The sequence below is a fragment of the Mytilus californianus genome, unplaced genomic scaffold (assembly GCF_021869535.1).
Source record: "Mytilus californianus isolate M0D057914Y unplaced genomic scaffold, xbMytCali1.0.p SCAF_2, whole genome shotgun sequence".
NCBI classification, from domain to species: domain Eukaryota; kingdom Metazoa; phylum Mollusca; class Bivalvia; order Mytilida; family Mytilidae; genus Mytilus; species Mytilus californianus.
Genome location: NW_026262668.1, coordinates 73,061,906 through 73,084,367, shown reverse-complemented (window position 1 = coordinate 73,084,367; position 22,462 = coordinate 73,061,906). Strand labels below are relative to the sequence as shown.

At 33.4% G+C, this 22,462-nt stretch overlaps 1 protein-coding gene across 1 annotated transcript; it reads right to left on the bottom strand.

Moving 5' to 3' along the window:
- Nucleotides 1-7,868: 7,868 nt before the first annotated feature.
- Nucleotides 7,869-21,566, bottom strand: LOC127728118 (uncharacterized). Its single transcript, XM_052235355.1, has 2 exons — nt 21,412-21,566; nt 7,869-10,504 (listed from the first exon to the last, which is right to left on the bottom strand). Exon 2 carries the CDS (start codon nt 10,405-10,407, stop codon nt 9,436-9,438), a length of 972 nt encoding a protein of 323 aa, XP_052091315.1. The 5' UTR covers nt 10,408-10,504; nt 21,412-21,566; the 3' UTR covers nt 7,869-9,435.
- Between the last annotated feature and the right edge of the window lie 896 nt (nt 21,567-22,462).

Sequence of the window (22,462 nt, the reverse complement as noted above, 5' to 3'; positions counted from 1 at the left end):
TTAGCTCTAGTCGGTTTACTCTTTAGTATTAAATGGTGTTTTTGAAAAATTTATACGAAATGAAAGTGCCCATCACATTTTGCGCGACGCGGAAGCGCTTCTTACTTAAAAAATGGAGGTCATTTGCTTTCAATTTGTATAAATTTTCAAAAACATAGCATTCAATTCCTTTACATATATTTACATATTTTCGAAATAATCAAATACATATTATTCACATTTTGAATCTGAAAGTAAAACTTTAACCACAACACTTCGGCAAAAATTGTCTGGAGAGATGAAAGCGTGAAATAAATTATAATGCGTCATACAACTTGGCATATAAAGATGTCGATTTCAAAGTAAATTAAGTTCATAAAATATATATATTAAATTTCAATCATTATATAACCTTTGTAGCTTTCGTATAGCTTTGGTTGGTTTTATACTGCATGGGTTGCCTTCATACGGATTTTGTTGTTTCATACACGATGAAAACATATGACGATATCAGATGATTCGTCTTTCAGCTAATAAAAGATCAGCGTTTGTATGAATTGAACACCTACAGTAAATATTTATGATTGATTGTTTGTTGCATGCTTACCGCCCAGTGGCAAATAGTTCATGCAACAATCAATACAATATAGGCCATAATCAGTTATCGTAATTGTCTCACTAACTTTCCATTTTTACCTATGTTTTTCCTATTTCCTATACTTTGACATTTTTTTGTTTATTTTTTACCAGTTCTTACACAAGAACAATTGCCTTAACTTATAGTACTTTTAAAACATAGTGCTAAAATTGATTGTTTTAGTCCAACACAGGTAGAACAATGTTATGTCCATGTGCTTGTCTCAAGCCAGGAATCGCGCCTGTCTATGACTGTCTTTTGGTATTTAGAAATGGTTTATTTTTTATTTACTGTCAACTATTGTAACGTTTTTATTGGCGTCTTTGTTAGATTTAGTTATATGATTTTTGAATATTTTAGTCAGTTGTGTTTTATGTCTTAGATGTATGTTTACACAGTTTTGGCTGCTGGGTCCCAATCATTGTCAAATTAACCTATTTAGTCTGTTTGGGTTGATCACCCAATTTTGTCAATATAACGGAACTATAGACAAAAGTCATACAAGTCGGAGATTTAGTTAGCTATAAATCCAGTTTTAACCCACCGTTTTCTTCGGGAAATGCCTGTACCAAGTCAGGGATATGACAGTTGTTTTTCACGTTTGTCCGTTGGTTGACAACGCTTGATTTTGTCAGTCTTTATGGACTTCCCTTTTTGGCTCACCTGGCCCATAGAGCCAAGTAAGCTTTTCTCACCACTTGGCGTCTGTCGTCCGTCGTCCGTCGTCGTTAACTTTTACAAAAATCTTCTCCTCTGAAACTGCTGGACCAAATTTTACCAAACTTGGACACAATTATCATTTGGGTATATTGTTTTAAAAATGTGTCCGATGACCCCGCCCGTCAACCAAGATGGCCGACATGGCTAAACAATAGAACATAGGGATACAATGCAAATTTTGTCTATTATTTTGAAAACCGTTATAAAAAGAGAAATTATGACAAGGACAAAAATGTTCAAACTGTTGAGCTCCATCAATTGTTCATTGACGTCAAAACTGTCAGGCGACTTCTTGTAGAGGTTATTGCCCTTAATGACAAATTTTACCATTTTTTTTTTTAAATTTTTGCCTTTTATCTTGAAAACTATAATAGAGAGATACTTTAAGTTGCAAAAATGATCAGCAAGACAAGATCTACGAATAGGTATGCATTGTCGAAATCATCATTCGACTCCTAATTAGAGTTAATTCCCTTTGATGACGATTTTTACCAATTTTTTGCGTGTTTTCTTTATATCTTAAAAATTATAATAGATAAATAGAAACTTAAAGAAGCAAAAATGATCAGCAAGCAAGACAAGATCTACATTTAAGACAATATGGAGGAAATTTTCTGACGACTCCTTATTGGAGTTATTGCCCATTAATGACGATTTTTACCATTTTTTTGTTTTTTGCCTCATATGATAACAATTATAATAGATAGATAGAAACTTTAAAAACCAAATGAGATCCACAAACAAGTCAAATTTTATAGTTAGTAGACTGTCACTCTTCATAGGAGTGATTGCCCCTAAATGAGACTTTTTTTACCCTCTTTTGTATTTTGAGCAAAATATAAAGAAGATAGAAACTAATTAGACAAAATGATCAGCATTACAAGATCAACAAAAAAGAAATTGTTTACATGAATTCTATTCTTGTCTACAACGTTGGAGAGAGTCCATTGTTGAGTATGCACATATACCTCTATAGGTGAGCGACACAGGCTCTTTAGAGCCTCTAGTTTTAATTTACCTTTGAGTTCGGTATTTTGTTATACTTTTTTTATTGTCATTTAGAGAGAGATATTAATAGCAGACCTTGAAGATAAAAGAAGCCAGATCATCAGATATATTGATGATATTCTTTCCATTAACAATCCAAACTTTTCTGATTGGGTTCCATTAATATATCCTCCAGAACTAGAAATTAAAGAAACAACAAACACGGCTTCTTCCGCCTCATTTCTAGACTTATACCTCGAATTTGACATAAGCGGTCACCTCATCTCAATACCAGAATCTATGACAAACGAGACGATTTTAATTTTGAAATTATCAATTTCCCCAACCTTGGTAGATATACACCAACTTCACCTGCATATGGGATATACATTTCCCAACTCATTAGGTAGTCAAGAGCTTGCAGCTGCTACTCAGACTTTACAAAACGTCACCAGTGTCAGAGCAGAAAGTTGATGAACCAGGGTTATGTCAAAGAACGTCATGTCATTTTAAAAAAAAAAAAAGTTCATCGAAAGATACAAGGACCTTGTTGATGAATATTCCGTATCAACTTCGCAAATAATACATGATGGTTTGAAGTATAGATTCTAGGTACTGAGGTTGTTTAACATCTTAAATGCGTGTTATAGTGTTCTTTTATTTGTCTTCGTAAATTTTTAACCTTTAATTTTTAGTCCATTTTTTGTAATATCCTTTTGGCGTGGCTTGGTACTTATACATCCCGCCATTGTGTTATTGAGCTATGATCATTTTTTGTATTCTTGTCATTAATTTTAGCTAGCTATAAAACCAGGTTTAATTCACCATTTTCTTCATAAGGAAATGCCTGTACCAAGTCAGGAATACGACAGTTGTTTTCCATTCATTTGATGTGTTTGAGCTTTTGATATTGCATTTGATAAGGGACTTTCCGTTTGAATTTTACTTGTACTTCGGTACTTTTGTTATTTTACTTTTTGATAGCCTCCGTTGATAAATTTTTTTCACAACTTTTCTTGACTCGTCGGCGATTTAAAACTGGACATATTGTATAGACACTTGTCTATTGTTTCTGACTGTAGGTTGACCTCTTGATGTCTCAGTCTGGTTTTGTTTGCGTTGTTGAGGGTACTGTCTCATTTACTTTTCCTTTTATTAATAACTGAATAAATATTAGATCGTGGAACCAAATATTTATATTTCCAAAGTATTGTGTATAAATACTTTCAATAAATTGAGAGAAAATCAATTCAAGATATCGGCATTGAAATCAATAAAGATATTTACATTTCGTATTTTGTATTTTGTAACATGCTGTTTAGATGAAATAAAGTTAGTTATTTGTCAGTTGGGTTGAGAACAGATACATCTTGTGATCCGTTTATTTGGCTATCGCCAATGGCAGTCAGCAGAGTTTAAGAACATCAGTTGTTCGACCTGCTAGTCAAATGTGTTTTGTTAAAATATACCTTTTCACTCATTTGGTCTTTTGGAAAATGTTGTTTGTGCTGCATTTAGACCCCTCTACCAAGAAATTTGTTTTGCATGCACACGTATAAAAATTGCGGTTTTTATCCAACGCAATCATAGGTTTGAACGTTGTTTTCAATTTAGACTTGTTTATATTTTTTCGTTTGGGCTTGTATTATATTTGCCTTCGGGTTTATATGATCCGTTCATCCTATTTTGACTCTTTCAAAATTCAAGAGTCTATCCTAAATTGAGGTAAATTATAAGGCCTTCCAAATACCGTTTCGATTCCTAACATCACTGAAGAGACATTTATTGTCGAAATCCGGATATGGTGTACAAATTTTTGCACCTCATGTTTGCGGTATACCATCTTTTCCGCAAGTTTATTGTTTTCTGTTTGGTAATAAATTAATAATAAGATCTATATTGTTACATCTTGTGATCCGTTTATTTGGCAATCGCCAATGGCAGTCAGCAGAGTTTAAGAACATCAGTTGTTCGACCTGCTAGTCAAATGCGTTTTGTTAAAATATACCTTTTCACTCATTTGGTCTTTTGGAAAATGTTGTTTGTGCTGTATTTAGACCCCTCTACCAAGACATTTGTTTTGCATGCACACGTATAAAAATTGGGGTTTTTATCCAACGCAATCATAGGTTTGAACGTTGTTTTCAATTTAGACTTGTATATATATATATAAGTACGTCTAAACAAGTGACAACTCTACGACAGATCCATCAATTGGATAACCAGTGAAGGTGATACACGGCTGAAAACACAATTATTTCTGTGACTGCATCTTACGATCCTTTACGATAGATATTTAGCTAATCTGCAATCAATTCCATCTTCATGCCTAATATATCATGTACTGTGTTACAACTCTAGATTCTACTGACGAGGAAAGGTAACACTAGGCCACCGAAAGCTGAATTAGTGTTCAGTCTAGGTGGCCGAGTGGTAGAGAGCGATGGACACAGTATAAAGATAAAAACTAGAGGCTCTATAGAGCCTGTGTCGCTCACCTTGGTGTATGTGCATATTAAACAAAGGACACAGATGAATTCATGACAAAATTGTGTTTTGGAGATGGTGATGTGTTTGTAGATCTTACTTTACTGAACATTCTTGCTGCTTACAATTATCTCTATCTATAATGAACTTAGCCCAGTAGTTACAGTGGAAAATATTTTGTAAAAATTTACAAAAATTTACAAAATTTATGAAAATTGTAAAAAATTGACTATAAAGGGCAATAACTCCTTAAGGGGTCAATTGACAATTTTGATCATTTGACTTATTTGTAGATCTTACTTTGCTGTACATTGTTGCTGTTTACAGTTTATCTCTATCTTTAATAATATTCAAGATAATAACCAAAAGCTGCAAAATTTTCTTAAAATTACCAAATCAGGGGCAGCAACCCAACAACGTGTTGCCTGATTGGTCTGAATATTTCAGGGCAGATAGATCTTGACCTAATGAACAATTTTATCCTCATCAGATTTGCTCTAAATGCTTTGGTTTCAGAGATATGAGCCAAAAACTGCATTTTACCCTATGTACTATTTTTTTAGCCATGTCGGCCATCTTGGTTCACGGGCGGGGTCATCGGACACATTTTTTAAACTAGATACCCTAATGATGATTGTGGACAAGTTTGGTTAAATTTGTCATAGTAGTTTCAGAGGAGAAGATTTTTGTAAAAGATTACAAAAATTTACGAAAAATGGTTAAAAATTGACTATAAAGGGCAATAACTCCTTAAGGGGTCAACTGACCATTTTGGTCAAGTTGACTTATTTGTAGATCTTACTTTGCTGAACATTATCACTGTTGACAGTTTATCTCTATCTATAATAATATTCAAGATAATAACCAAAAACGGCAAAATTTCCTTAAAATTACCAATTCAGGGGCAGCAACCCAACAACGGGATGTCAGATTCATCTGAAAATTTCAGGGCAGATAGATCTTGACCTGATAAACTATTTAACCCCCATGTCAGATTTGCTCTAAATGCTTTGGTTTCAGAGATATAAGCCAAAATCTACATTTTACCCCTATGTTCTATTTTTAGCCATGGCGGCCATCTTGGTTGGTTGGCCGGGTCACCGGACACATTTTTTAAACTAGATACCCTAATAATAATTGTGGCCAAGTTTGGTCAAATTTGGCCCAGTAGTTTCAGAGGAGAAGATTTTTGTAAAAGTTTACGGACGCAGGACGACAGACGACGGACGCCAAGTGATGAGAAACGCTCACTTGGCCCTTTGGGCCAGGTGAGCTAAAAAAGAGCGATGGACACAGTGCAGGCGGTGTTGTATCGATATTCCAATAGCACGAGTTCGAATCCCGGCGAGGGAAGAACAAAACTTTCCTTCCGCAAATTTGCAGATTTAACATTGTTGTGCTTATATATATAAATAACAATAGTTTTTCCTTGCATTCAAATACACATGCGCGCACGTAAAACTGGTTTAATCCCACAATATGGTGAAATTAACAAGTCACGCATTCGTTTCACAAAAAGTCTTACGACAAAAATTACTCGTAAGTCATGAACAATGCAGTATACTTGTAATTATAGTCGTTAGATTTTTTATGAAACACAGACCTAATTATCTGGACTATGGGTTGGTCGTTGTTGTTAGCCTTTGTTTGTTTATATATTTTTTGGAAGAGTATACTGTTTGTGGTTGGTGTTATATGTTGTACTATCAAATATTTTTGGTAATACCTTTAATAATTTTAAAAAAATGATGATGTAGTATAATTGCTAATGAGTCAACTCTCCACCAGAGACCAAATGACATAGAAGTTAACAACTATAGGTCACCGTACGGCCTTCAACAATGAGCAAAACCCATACCGCATAGTCAGCTATAAAAGGTTCCGAAATGACAAATGTAAAACAATTCAAACGAGATAAATAACAGCTTGAATTATGTACAAAACCAAGAACGAAAAACATATATGATATACAGCAACAAACGACTGTCTGTATAACTGCATAAACTTCTTTCCGATAAAAGATATCTGTAATTTAAATTTTCGATTGCCATTTTCGTTTTGCAGTGCAAGAAAGACTTAGCAAACAGAAACGAAAAAAAAAATCATATTTCAACCGTTTCAGTGACAGAAAAAAAGCGCACATACATTCAAAACAATATGTTTACAAGAAATTATTACATACAATTTTTCAAAAGACAGAAAAATCTCATAAGAGCAAACTTAACGTTTGAAATATAGTTATGGTTTTTATAACTTCATAAAGACCTTCAGCAACTACCATATTATATGTTTTTGGTGACCCAAAAAAAAATCGAATCAAGGAAAAATGTTATCGCGAATGAACATTTAGGATCGTTCAAAGACAGCGGACTTGTTACAACGGTCAAAATACCGTTTTTTTCTTTTGCATTGTCGAGTTTGTCTCATTCGACATCTGAAAATATATTAGCTACATTGCATCCACCAACGCAAATCACGCTGCTAAAACAGTGTTATGACACTTTAAATGTACATGTAAACGTTCCTTTTCATTAAATTTAGTTAAGTTTGCTCCAAAAGTCATATTTTGGATGAGTGGAAAGTTATTAGGCTAGACAATTGTGTGTGTTATGTTCATCGCAGAGTGTGTTGTGTTCATCGCAGAGTATGTTGTGTTCATCGCAGTGTGTGTTATGTTCATCGCAGAGTGTGTTGTGTTCATCGCAGAGTGTGTTGTGTTCATCGCAGAGTTTAAAGGTAACATCTCAGAACGTATACAAAATGAAATGTTTACCATGTTTGTGTATTAGATGGAGATTATACGACTAAAAGTCTATATCGACCTAATTTCTTTTCGGATTTTAAATGCAAATTAATTTTCTTTCTACACCATTATCAATATGCAAATATTGATTAGATATTTGTTGTTCTATTTTGATGTATAAACAATTGCTAGTTTCCGTTCTAGATTTGATAGTGCGGCGTTTCAGATCTCGGCTCTACTATAAATGTCATTTCATGCTTCATCTTTATCTTGGACTAATTATTTCCTAATATAGAACAAATAATGAAAACGATATTCACATTCATGATTTTAATTACCGATAACAATCAACAAATCAACAAGATTTCATGACAATCTTTATCTATATTGATTCAAATAAAGCCAATTTCCTTTTTACTTGGACCACAACCAAGTATAAGATACACAAGCTAGAACGTTTGTTCTTTAAGTGGTATAGTAAACACAACTATTACAATATAGCACAATGTACACATTTGTTCAGCCGCTTGGTTGAAGAAAGAACTAATTATGTAAACAAAAACAAAATAAGAAGCAATATTTTGTTTCGTAAATGGATTTTCAGGATTGAAAGCGCAATATATTACAAAAAGCATCTTAACTGGTATTTAAAAATCAGAGAAATATCCTGTTCGGTTTAAACATTCCATTTTGTGAAAATACAGAGAGAGAAAAAAACAATTAGTTGTTCACATCAAGAACTTTTAAGGCAAAGAAAAAGTACTTCTCAAGTTGAAACGTTAATAGATAAAAAAAAACATGTAGCAATGCCCTTCGTTAAAACATTTGTTGCCCTTCACATGTAACGTAAATGTTTACCAAACAAGAAGATTCAAAACTGACAGATAATCTCTTTAAAACTGAAGGATGGCGTGAAAGGTTCTCGTCATTAAAATTTAAATATTATCATTGTATATGGTCCACAGGGTGGATTAGGAACTATAGCTCTATGGGGGAAATTCATGAAAGTTGGAATTTTGTTGTTGCTATTTTTCAATTGAACTTTGCTCTTTGGTAGTGATACGAACGTTCTCATGTTCTATGGAATTTTAATTGGGTTTATTAAAAATTTCGTCGCTCTTTAAAATCATTACCTATTTAAGAGTATTTTATGTATAAAAAGATTATGTAATTACAAATGTTCGAATCCTAATAGTATTAAAAGATCAATAGACCTTTATAAAAGTCATCTTAAAAGAGGAGGAATGTACTCATATATTGTGCATTTATATCAATTTAGTGACAATCATAGTTCTCAAACAAAGACTGCAGATTCTACAAACAACGACATTTCGCTTGATTAAATGCTAAGACTCTCTTGAGAACAAAATCTATTGAAAAATAATGTAAAATACCATTTAAAGTAAATGTATTTTTATCTTATGTAATATTTTAATGTCATATAATATAAAACATATAATCCTGTGTAACCAAGATAACTTTTATTGCCTTATTGTAAACTTGTAAAATACGCATAATATTGTTTGGGACATTAAAGATTTATAGAAATGCATTTTGTTTAAAAGGGACTATAAACTCATAATTGTACCGTTTAGTTTAACTATTTACAAACAAATAAAGCAGAAAAAATAAAAGGCAAACAAATTTAACAATTAAAAAAAACTAAATAAATGGACGGACTACTGTGTAACCAAAATGAAAAGATGTACCGTAACATACACAAGAATTTGTTAAATCCATCTTTCCGTGCATTGAATATTTCAACATCCCAGTTATTTCAATCACAGTAAAAATCTTGGCAAGATGTAGAATTTTTTAGTTCTGTTTGTGAATGAACATCCTGTGATCATGAATCCACTCTCTCTTTTTATTTCTATATCAATTAAGGTTTGGATCGGTCAAATATTTCCTTCACTGATAATTCCCTGTCTCTATCTAAAGGTTCACGAGTTCGCACATATCTGGCGTTTCTTGCCTGTTCCCACTGTTTATCCGAGTTCAGTTGCTGTTTTGAATTTTCAAATTCATAGGAATCATAACTGTAAATCTGGCCATTGAAATCGTCTTGTGCTGAAGATTTTGTTTTTCTGGTGCTTGCATCGCTTACTTTCGAATTTTCAGAATTATTGATTGACTTTTGAGAACTGTTTTGTTCCTTTTCTAACATAGCTCCAGTTTCAGGAGCACTCATGGTTGATAAAGGCGAAGATTTTAAAAGTCTTTGATCTCGATTCGAATTAGAATTTAAATCTAGTTTGCTATCGGTCGATCCTCTCGATAGACTATTTACATCTCGTATGGTAGGTATATTAAGCTGTTTATTATTAAAGCTACCTGATCGTTCTGCTTGGTTAACAGATCTTTGCGACATCTCAGGGTCAGAGTTCATTTTTTGATTGACAAGCTGCGTACCTTTAACTACTTTATCTGTTATTATATTGTCTAAATCAATGACGTCTGCTTCTCGTAGTTTCTGTAAATATTCTACTAGCATACCAGTATCAATTTCAACCTTTTCAATGTCGCTCGGTGGCCGAGGAGACCTCTTTGGGGATTTTTTGGAGGATTTTTCTTGTTTATTTCGCAAATTTTTTTCAGCTAATGTACGAGTACTTGCTGGATTGAATGATTTGTGACTGGAAATAATTGCACTTTTCGGTGGTCTGTGAACTCCTGCACGTATTCTTTCCAGGTCCTTTTCTACAAGCCTTTGCTGGGTGCTGATTCCATTGAGCTTGATTTTGAATTCATTGTATCTGCCATCAGAAGTCTGATCAAATCTTCTTTGCTCTCGTCTATTTCTCTCTCTTACTGATTCATGAGACTTGTAACTTTTCATGCTTAAATCCGCCATTGTCAGAACTGAATTATCTAATGTCCTTGTTCACTGTCTTTGACAATATTTTCAAATTCCTGGCATTTCTTAAATTATATGTGTCGTTGGTATCACACTGAAATATAGAAATTAGAATTAAAATTTTCAGAAAATTCAAATTGACTATTGTCTTATAATTATTGCATTTGTAACGAATACCATCCCATTGAGAGTACCTATTGTATATATCATTACATTAAAAGGTTTGTCGCTGAAATGAAACAGTTTGACGTCTGTTCGTGTAACAAAATGCCTTGAAAAGAATCCATCTGACTTTTCTCAAGCAAAATCAATATGAATATGAATTTACTACGGAAATGTGGTTCAATCGTTGGACAATTATCTGTTCGTATTACGCCAGATTTTTATTGTAACATCAAAGATTAAAGTGTTTTACTTTTCACATTTCCATTTTCGACCTACATGATTTAGACAGATATTACAAAAATCAATCATAGATTCCACTGCATTGGCCATTACATGCACAGAACTTTGAAGACATGTACAATTCGCTTGTCACAAAACATTATTGTCCACACCATTTTATTGTTTTATGAAAGGAAAGCAGATATGATATTACACAATCAATAAAGTACAGTCAAACCTGTGAATAAAGATGAATCGTGGGACCAGAAAAAACTTACTTTGCATGAGAGGTGGTGTTTGAATTCAGGTTAAGAAAATTGCATAGGTAATACTTCAGCAGGACAAGAAGAGGATAGCAAAACAAGACAGGCTTAAGCTTTATACATGTGACCTTTATAGCAGGTTTGACTATAGTGTTATTGAGTCCTGAAGGATTTTTTCTTTTATGTCAAAGTGCCTTTGTTCCTTTTCAAATGTATGTAGATTTTCCAAAAGTTTGGTTAGTGGAGAAGGAACTCCACCATAACCCCTTCCATAATTCAGTGCACCTTCCTCCCACGCGTCACGCGGTTTTGGTTAGGGGCTTAATTTTTTGTACAACATTAAAATAAGGAGATGTGGTATGATTGCCAATGAGACAACTATCCAGCAAAGTTAAAATGAAGTAGATGTAAGCAATTATAGGCAACCGTACGGCCTTCAACAATGAGAAAAACCCATACCGTATAGTCGGCTATAAAAGGCCCCGATATGAAAAATATGAAACAAGTCAATTGAGAAAACTAACGTCCTAATTTATAACAAAACAATTTACGAAAAACAAATATAACAGACATAAACCAACGACAACCACTGAACTACAGGCTCCTGACTTGGGACAGGCACATAAAGAATGCCGCGGGGCTAAACATGTTTGTGAGCGCTCCTCTAGCCTTGGACAGTGGTGTAACAGTACAACATAAGAACAAACTATAAAAATCAGTAGATAAAAAGCTTAACTCATCAGATCGATACAAAGAAAAACATCAAACAAAAACACAGACAGGACGTGGCAGGGTATATATCTATCCCTCACCCCTAACAACAAAAAAGACACTAAGTACAGATCTGAGAGTACTCGCAGTTACTGACAGCTAGTTCAAAGCCAATAACAAGTAATTAAAAAAATCATGTATCTAAGACTAAAATATCAATCAGTACACATCCAACATCCAATGGATTTAGTGTTAAGACGTCATTAACAGTCACTGAAAAACATGACCTTGTGCAATGCCAAAATGTAGGTATCGACAGATTGTACTACCGTGAAAGCACATATGCGTAATATTTAGTATGGTTTTAATTTACTGATAACAAAATCAATATTTATACCAATAAACACAATATTCAAAGTTTTAATTACAGTGTTGAATAGGTAACCTTTTATAATAATTTTATTTAAAGGATTGATAAGTTTTCCCTGTTCGTATCTAAATTTCTGGGCTCGGTTTACAACATCACCGTTAAATTTAGGATGTGCTATTCCGTTTGAAATAAGTTTTCTACAGGTACATGTACAGCCAAACTTGCAAACCAAATCTTTGTATCTATGGAATAATTTAATAAAGGTTTTAAGTAATTTGTGGTAACGAAATCCCTGACTTAAAGAATTTACTAGTAATACATAGATTACGCTCATTGAAATCCAAAACTTCACTACAGACACGAGCATAGCGAACAAGTTTGGGATATATAAACACCATAAGACGGCACCAAAGGAATATCACCGTCCAAAACAGGAAAATTAACAATAGGGAAAGAAAAATCTTCCTATTGTCGTAGAGTTTCTGTTGTAGTACTGAAATATCTTATTCTTGGAAAGGACAGTTATTGCTGTTAATATTTAATTTATGTATGGTTAAAACTCAGCAGTATATTTAGAGAATTCGTGATTATTTAACGAAAAAATATCATCAAGATAACGGTAAGTGTTGTTGGATTTATCAATTAAATGGAATTTAGACGGTTCTTTACTGAGTTTTGCCATAAACTGTGATTCATAACAGTATAGGAGCAAGTCTGCTATTAAAGGGGCACAATTTGTGCCCATAGGAATACCTACAACCTGTCAATTTTTAGTGAGCTATGAAATAAAACTGATCAAAGATATTAATAACATACTAATATTATTGTTCGCCAGACGCGCGTTTCGTCTACAAAAGACTCATCAGTGGCGCTCGACCAAATCTATTAAAAGGCCAAATAAAGTACGAAGTTGTAGAGCATTAATTCGAGGACCTAAAATTCTGAAAGGTTTTGTCGAATACAGCCAAGGTAGATATTCCTGCAGAAAAAAATCCTTAGTTCGAAATAGAACAAATCCAAGTTTTGAAAACAGTTAATTTATTAATTTTTTACTGTCATTGGATGTTGGATAGGGGAAGCTATTTTGTCATGTTACGTCTACGAGGACCTCTAAATATTTGTGTACAGTTCTTTAAAGTGGAGAGAAAGTAACACTCTCCGTCCTACATGAGGCTTTGAAATTAATGTCCACCTTCCGCTCGGACGTAGTTGTGTATTCATACACCCAGTTTCTCTGGCACTGGGGAAATTTAAATTACCAAGTTTCTATATAAACATGCATCATTCCACCCTTTGGGTGAAATTGTTTTCATTCGAATCACACGAGGAAACCAACAGATGCATGTCACTGTTAGTGTTATGTTAATAAAAACAACATACTATGTGACCGAAAGAAGTTTAACAAATATTTTTAGTAGGAAGAAACGCATAACTTTGTGAAATAGTGTCAGAAAAACAAACATATAAACACACAACCTAATCTCTACTTGAACAGTTATATACATTATAATGTCAAGAGATTACAGAAAAGGTTATTTCAAAATGTCTGATTAACGTTATATCAGGTTATTCGTCGTTGTTTTCACCTGTATTCACTAATATAATAATAAGGTGCAGGAGGGTATCGTCCGATGATCTGTATACGTTTTTCGAAATTATTTCAAAAGTTCCAACAATTCGGGACAAACTTCATTCATGCAAACGGGCGGACATTTATTTGTGAAATCCAACCATTAAAAATCACTCTCAGACATGATGACAGAACAATTTAATTTATTATTCATATCTAACCTTTGAATCATATCAACTATAGCAATTATTAGTACCATGTTTAAGACATTTCAATGTATTTTAAATAATAAATGCACTTAATTGCAGTTTCGAATTTCTTTTATTTTAAAATTATTTTCTAATTGACAAAGTTCTATCTAAATATAGTTTTTAGTTGTCTAGTGTTTATATTGTGCAGGACTTGTCTGTCATAATCATATCAATGATGATAATGCCAGAAGGCATTTTTCCTGTCTAAGCCCAAGGGCATTCCTGTTAATGTACGCACATAAAATTTTCGAGTTACATCCATTCTTTTAATTAAACGAAACAGTGATTCAGCAGTTGCGTCGTCAAAATATTTGCATAATTTGCTGTCTGTCGTCAAAATATTTGCATAATTTGCTGTCTGTCTTAATATACTTATCGTCAAATGATGCATGTTATGAACGATTTCTACCACTTAATTCTTATTGTTTAACCTTTTTGCAGACACAATGCTTTGTCTTAAACGATTCTTATAGTTTTTCAATAAAGATATTAAGGTTACAACTCCTTCAAGCAAAGCTGACCTGAGATGAATTTTGCAATTCTTTTTAGATCCCTTTTTGTCATATAGCTCATAACGTTACTACGTATACGTCCCAGCGACTCTTTTCACAAAAAATCTTACGATTAAAATTGATCGTAAGTTATACTGAAATGTGTATGACTTACGAGTATTTTAACTCTTAAGATTTTTTGTGAAAAGAGCCGCTGGCTTTCGAATGGTCCGTGGGTTAATGTGTTCCTGATGAAGAAATATCCAGAAAAGCGCGTCAGACGCACGAAATTGAAAAAGTGTTATTCTAATTTCTATCACTGAATCGATACCACTGCTTGTTAGTCCCCGGTGGTATCATCAGCTGTTAGTCCCCGGTGGAATCAACAGCTTGTTAGTCCCCGGTGGTATCATCAGCTTGTTAGTCCCCGGTGGTATCATCAGCTTGTTAGTCCCCGGTGGTATCATCAGCTTGTTAGTCCCCGGTGGTATCATCAGCTTGTTAGTCCCCGGTGGTATCATCAGCTTGTTAGTCCCCGGTGGTATCATCAGTTTGTTACTCCCCGGTGGTATCATCAGCTTGTTAGTCCCCGGTGATATCATCAGCTTGTTAGTCCCCGGTGGTATCATCAGCTTGTTAGTCCCCGGTGGTATCATCAGCTTGTTAGTCCCCGGTGGTATCATCAGCTTGTTAGTCCCCGCTGGTATCATCAGCTTGGTAGTTTGTGTTTTGGTACTGACATGATTTATAAATTATTTATTCTAAGATTTCCAGTTGATGAATTAGTAAATTATTGAGATACGAAGTATTAAAGTTCAGACTCCCAAGTTGACCTTAGATGAATTCGGCTATTCTTTTTATGTCCTTTTTTGTCATATATTTTTACTACGTATTTATATATCACTGGCTGTCAAATGTTAAGGTTAGAGCGGACAAGATTATGGTCAATCCAGATAATCACTTCAGTGTTATTTTAATTTAGCTTTTTTATGCCCCACCTACGATAGTAGTAGGGGAATTATGTTTTATGGTCTGTGCGTCCGTTCGTTCGTTCGTCCGTCCGTTCGTCCGTCCGTCTGTCCCGCTTCAGGTAAAAGTTTTTGGTCGAGGTAGTTTTTGATGAAGTTGAAGTCCAATCAACTTGAAACTTAGTACACATATAAAAAAGAAGATGTGGTATAATGAGACAACTCTCCACAAGAGACCAAATGACACAGAAATTAACAACTATAGGTCACATGTTCCCTATGATATGATCTTTCTAATTTTAAGGCCAAATTAGAGTTATGACCCCAATTTCACGGTCCACTGAACATAGAAAATGATAGTGCGAGTGGGGCATCCGTGTACTATGGACATATTCTTGTTTCAAATAAATATACATAATGGTAACTTACATATGAAGAGGGCATTATTGTGATACATACATGTAGACTGTCCTCGGACAGAAATATTGACTACAACAAAAATAATGCCGTCGGAATACAAGTATCGACTGCAACATTGATAGTGCCACTGGGAAAGAAATATTAACTGCAACATTGATAATGCCCTCGATTTGGGCTCAGACATTGTCAATGTTTCATCATTAATTTGAAATTAAAAAAAAAATGATAAATGATTTCTTTTATCAAAATAGTCAAGGTAAGTATAAAAACCACAAGGAATTGTCTGGTCAAGAAAATACAACTGATTAATACAGAAATTATATTTATGGGATTGTTAAATTTTGAAAAGATTTGCCATTATAGCAAACATAAACTAAAAAGAATTTGTCAAGAATAAATATATTAGGAAAATAATTATATTTCATTAGAAATCAATGATAATAGGGTGACCCGTTGTGTAAAGATTTCCAAAATGATTATAGAATACTAGTATGCAGATCAAAACGTCCAACAATAGTTATTTATAAATTTTTAAATTGTAGAAAACTATCGCCTACAACACTGAATATAAATGAACAATGAATACATATTTCAATGTTGTATTAACAAGATTGAATACAATTGAACATTTATGAGTAAAAGGAATTTTGAGCAAATAAATTGGCTTATATGTCATTTTTACATTATGGTTATGTGTAAACTAAAATCGTGCCATGTGAAATTTTTTTAAAACCATATATAATAACATAAAATTGTCAATTTAAATTTAACAAACTATATACATGTACATTAAAAGTTAGTATTCATTCAACGGAACTGGCTGTTCGTGATACATACCACTGTTGGAAAGTTCTAAACTAAAACCATTTCAGGCCTTGCCTGGCAACGGCACAATTGTCTCTCTATATATATACTTTTGATTGTTTAGTATCATTTATTTATCTATCCTCTTTATTTTCTATTGTTTCATTTGTTTACTATACAACGTAACAACATTGTTATCACAATAAGACAGATGAACCATCATAGTAATGCGGTAACACGCTTTCTCCATCTTCAATTTCCAGATGAAGACTAAGGTATACGGAATAGTCATTAAAGTCGTCGCAGCACATTCATTAAAAGCTCAGTAAAATAAGTTGGATTCTAGAAGTTTGCAAAAAAATACAATCTTCATATAAAGTCACAAACATGCATGTTTTACCCTGCCACATTGTGTATGTGCCTGTCCAAAATCAGGAGACTGTAGTTCAGTGGTTGTCGTTGACTGCTGTCTGTCATACATGTATTTGTTTTTGTTAATTGTTTTGTCATACTAGTAGATCAGATCGTTAGTTTTCTTGTTTGAATTATTTCGCATTTTGTCGTGTCTAAGCCCTTTGTAGCTGGCTAAACGGTATGGGGTTTTATCATTGATATAAGCCGAACGGTGACCTTTTAAAGTTGGTTGATAGTTGTCTGATTGCCAATGATATCACATCTCAATAATTTAAACGGATGTCAGTTCAAATATAATTCTAAGAACAAACACACAAAGATTTGAATCGCATGAGATCCAATCACAGAGATTCCACCTTTAGATGATACTTATAGTTAATGTGTATCAACCTTAGACAGAACGAATATTCTTGTGGTATTTCTTAAGAAACAAATTTTTATTGTTACTAAAACTCTGCATTGAACCTAGTTGACTAAAAACGGGCGGCTAGGAAACGTTTTTGGTTTTCTATTTGTTGATCTTTTCTTTAAGCTATTGTCGTTGCCATTTTTTGATTTTGCAGTATTATATGTTCCACAATCTCATGTTTGTCTTATTCGGTTTTAGTCATATTTAATTCTTTTAGCATATTCAAATTTCTAATATGACACTTCCGTCGATTTGAGTTTTTGTCAGTGCATTTTGCACACCAATAGGATAACATAGACACAGGTAAAAGAAAACGGAGACACAATTCATCTTGTATAAACCGTCTGCTCTTGTGGTCGAATGAAAAAGTAATTGTGTAGCATATTTTATATTAGAAACTTCAAAGGAGAGGTGAGAAATTTACTATATTGAGTCATGCAGTTTTTAAAGTAAAAATGTATTTGTTTTTGATATAAAATATCTTACCAAAGTGCGGGCTAGATAGATTGATATCATCTTCATATAAATTGTGTATGCTTATGTATATAAAATGTTTACCTTAACACCCAAATAAGCTGTTCTTATATCTCATCTATTGATTATTTAACGGATCTATTGGAGTACAGGTGTTTGACTTTACAACACGTTACACCACTTGTTATGTAACTGTTTGTTTAAAATTGATGTTATTGGACAATTTATGAATTCCATCTAGCACTACACGAAACACTTTGGGGAATGTAGTCACTGTAAATTGATAATTGCATTTCTTTCATGATACAAAACAGTTCCTGTGTTGGCTACTTTGTAGTTGATGATATTGTTTCATAATTGCTGTTGATAGGACAATCAAAACAAAACAAAGCTTATTTCCTATATGGTTGCCAGACTGCATCATCAAAATATACATGTAGTTATCTCATAAAAAACAAACCAAACCAAGTTGAATTATCACAAAATACGAAGAAAGTCAACATATAAAATAATCATTTTCACACAGTCTTATAACCATCAACAGTTAGCTATAATTCTCTCAAAGATGGTTAAGATGTTAGTAAAGTGCAGTGAAGATAAGTTAAGATTAAAACAAATGTCTTTGAGTGGGAAGAGGTACATTGACACAATTTCAACAGTCCCGATAATACCATAATAATGAATATTTCAGGCTAATATAAAGCTAAACAGTTTTATTACGCTATGTAGTTGTATCCTCAACTTTTCTTAAACCAATCGAATAAGCATGATTGGATGTTCGAGTGAAACACAGCACATTGTGCGATACCATACCATTTACTTGTTCATATAATGCCTACAAGAAACCAACCCACTAGAACAACAGCTTTGTGGTTCATTTTGATTTCCCAACTGACTATACTCACATATCCTAATTCTAATTTATATGATCAAGGTGCTATGTCAGAAACCCCGGAAGATCCTTATCCCTATATAGGATAAGGGATGACAGAATGATTCAACGGAACACTGTAAGGATTGTTCAGGACTCTAAACCCATATTAGAAAAAAGTGGAAGCACATATCGCATTATGAAATCACAAGCATGACGGAACTAGACAATCTCCATACTTTTTTTCTATGTTTGACAGAGAGCCCAAAATAACATTAGTTTTTGGACTTGATCTGCAGTCAAAGTCAAACAGCAGCCCAAATCTAAGTATGTTTATAAAGTTAGACAACGTTTAGCAATTGGAATGGGAGAACAAGGATGAAACCGAAAGCTGGTTATGATTTGAACAGCAAAGTTGCCAGAGTTTAGAGGAAGACCGTGTATCAATGAAGATGGTTGCAAATGATGGCTGACAAATATAATGTTGCACATAGATGAGAGAATGAAATCTCTGAGGCTAATATAACTGCATTATATATACCATAATAGATTATCCCAACACGGAACTATCTATATTAACTGTACAAAAAAAAAAGAATGGTGACGGCCGGAAACTACTTCTACTGCTAGTTTGATAGATACGTGTAGTTGATTGAAAGCAACTCTAGCACAAAGAATAAAACCTGCAGCACTAGTTCTTTGCAGTAAATAGAACCAGACGAAGATTTCTGACACGTCTGCCATCTCCTGGGCCAGCCATTGATTAAAAGAGTTCAGACGAGTATATTCCAGACAAAGACCTAACTGTCATGGATGAGACTACATTTCAGAATATTGATGAGGACAATGTGTGAAGGGAAAGTCCGCTCTACAGAACAAGGAACTCTAAAGGTAAATTAGGAAGCTCATGATATGAAGCACACACTACAGATGAACTGGAACATAATCATTATACTATAAATGAGATGTAGTGATTTCCATTGTGACAACTATCCACGAAAGACCAAAGGACGTGAAATACGGCCTTCGACAATGAAAAAAAAAACGTAAAGTGAGCTATTAAATGGCCAGGCATAACATATTGTAAAACAAGTCAGACGAGAAAACCAACGGCATCATTCATGCTAAAACAATAAACGAAAGACAAAAACAGCAGATAGCAACCAACATCAACCACTGAAATACAGGCTCCCGACTAGGGATAGGCACATACAGATAGCAACCAACATCAACCACTGAAATACAGGCTCCCGACTAGGGATAACCACATACAGACAGCAACCAACGTCAACCACTGAAATACAGGCTCCAGACTAGGGATAAGCACATACAGACAGCAACCAACGTCAACCACTGAAATACAGGCTCCCGACTAGGGATAGGCACATACAGACAACAACCAACGTCAACCACTGAAATACAGGCTCCCGACTAGGGATAGGCACATACAGATAGCAACCAACGTCAACCACTGAAATACAGGCTCCCGACTAGGGATAGGTACATACAAAATGTGTGGTAGGGTTACATATGTTTTTGATAATTTATCTTCTATCAAACTCTATGCAGAGTTTTGTTCGGGTCATACTTCCCTTTTTATAAAAAGAAGCGCAGAATTATGGAACCATTGTTTCTGAATTTTATATTATACTTAAAGATATAATTTGAGGGAGAAAAATTTTGAAAAACTAGCTAAATCCAATTGAGCTGGATATTACTGTAAATCATAAAAATTTTACACTAATTTGTGGAAAGCGAGAAAACAGGATCATTTACACTCGTTAATAAAATGTGAATGGTATTATTTAATATATATTTTATCATATATCTAGTAATATCATTAATGATATATATAGTGATATATATATACAAGTCTAAATTGAAAACAACGTTCAAACCTATAATTGCGTTGGATAAAAACATATCTATAGTACGTGTGCATGCAAAACAAATTTCTTGGTAGAGGGGTCTAAAAACAGCACAAACAACATTTTCCAAAAGACCAAAAAAGTGAAAAAGTATATTTTAACAAAACGCATTTGACAAGCAGGTCGAACAACTGATTTTCTTAAACCCTGCTGACTGCCTTTGGCGATTGCCAAATAAACGGATCACCAGATGTAACAAAATGGATCTTAACTATTAATTTAATACCAAACAGAAAACAATAAACTTGCGGAAAAAGATGGTATACCGCAAACAAAAGGTGCAAAAATTAGTACACCATATCTGGATTTCGACAATTAATGTCTCTTCAGTGATGTTAGGACAGCTGAATAAGTATTCATAGAAATTTCCACTTTTGTTAAAAAGATGTAAATAAAATAATAAACAATTTCTTCTGCAATCACAATAATAGATAACATGTTGTATAGTGTACGAATTTTGTCAGGATTTAATGGATGCGTCGTATGATTAACAATGAAAGGTCATCAACTGTAAAATGTCGACATATTATTCAATCATCATATTATCAAAATAGACACCACAAATAATATTCTCATTAAAATTATGTTACATTAAATTACATTTTACTCATTTATCTACCATATTCAGTTAAAATTGTGTTTAATATAAATAATAAAGAATATGAAGACTTACCAGTACATGTATATGCAGTCGATATTATTTATCAAATGGAAAAGTTTACACACCCAGTGGGCTTTTATCATGCCTTAATTAATACAAATCATCTCTTGATACATATAATATCGATTATAAAAATAGTTTTAATTTAATCATCAAAGCCTTTCAACAGGACAAACAATTAAAAATAAAAGACTACCATTTAAAATGGTCTGATTGCTTGCTGATTACCGAACAAATAAAGAAAGATCTTCCGATGGATGATTATAAAACGTTTAAATTCTTTGTTGTATAAACAACTAATACCAAAATGTCTCCTGATTTAACTGCACTAAGCTATAGCCCAAATCTTTCATAAATTTTCCTGATAAAATATCCCATTGAAAGACACGTCTGGTCATCAATTTATTTAATTTAATCTGCGGTAAAGGAATGGCAATGTCAAAAGAAAAGGGGATTTCGTTGGAACGTTTTGGGTAATTTATATATATAGTACACGTGTCACTTAGTCTTAAATACAATAAATATACAATAAAACTCTAAGCAGCCTTTGTGGTTACTAGAAATTCCACTATATTAATAAATGTTTGTTATCTAGCTCGACTCCATGGGCAAACTGGGATATAGAAGTGTGAAAAATACATACGTTTTGTATACGACCTGAGTTGAGAGACGTATGTGACCATGATGTCATTTTTGCTGTATGGCATTCATAAAATGCACTCGTCTTGTTTGATTATGAATATAACTCAAAAGCATGACTTTTGATGTGTAACATTTTTTGCTTGTGTTGAAGATTTCGAAAAATAGGAATTTAGAAGTTACGGATTTGATACAAGGCTAAATTCGATCTTCTCTCTTTTTCCTCCTTTTCTCAAATTCGTATGCTTTATTATTATAACGTTTAAAATTGTAGGGAAATATTTGCATACTATAAGATATATTGTATATACTGTATATATCAGAAGACAACGTTCTAAGTTTGATCAACCTGTTTCTTTTCCTTTTTGCTCTGTTTTGCAAATAAAATATGTTTTAACAACATTTATTCTTGACGAAACCCAAC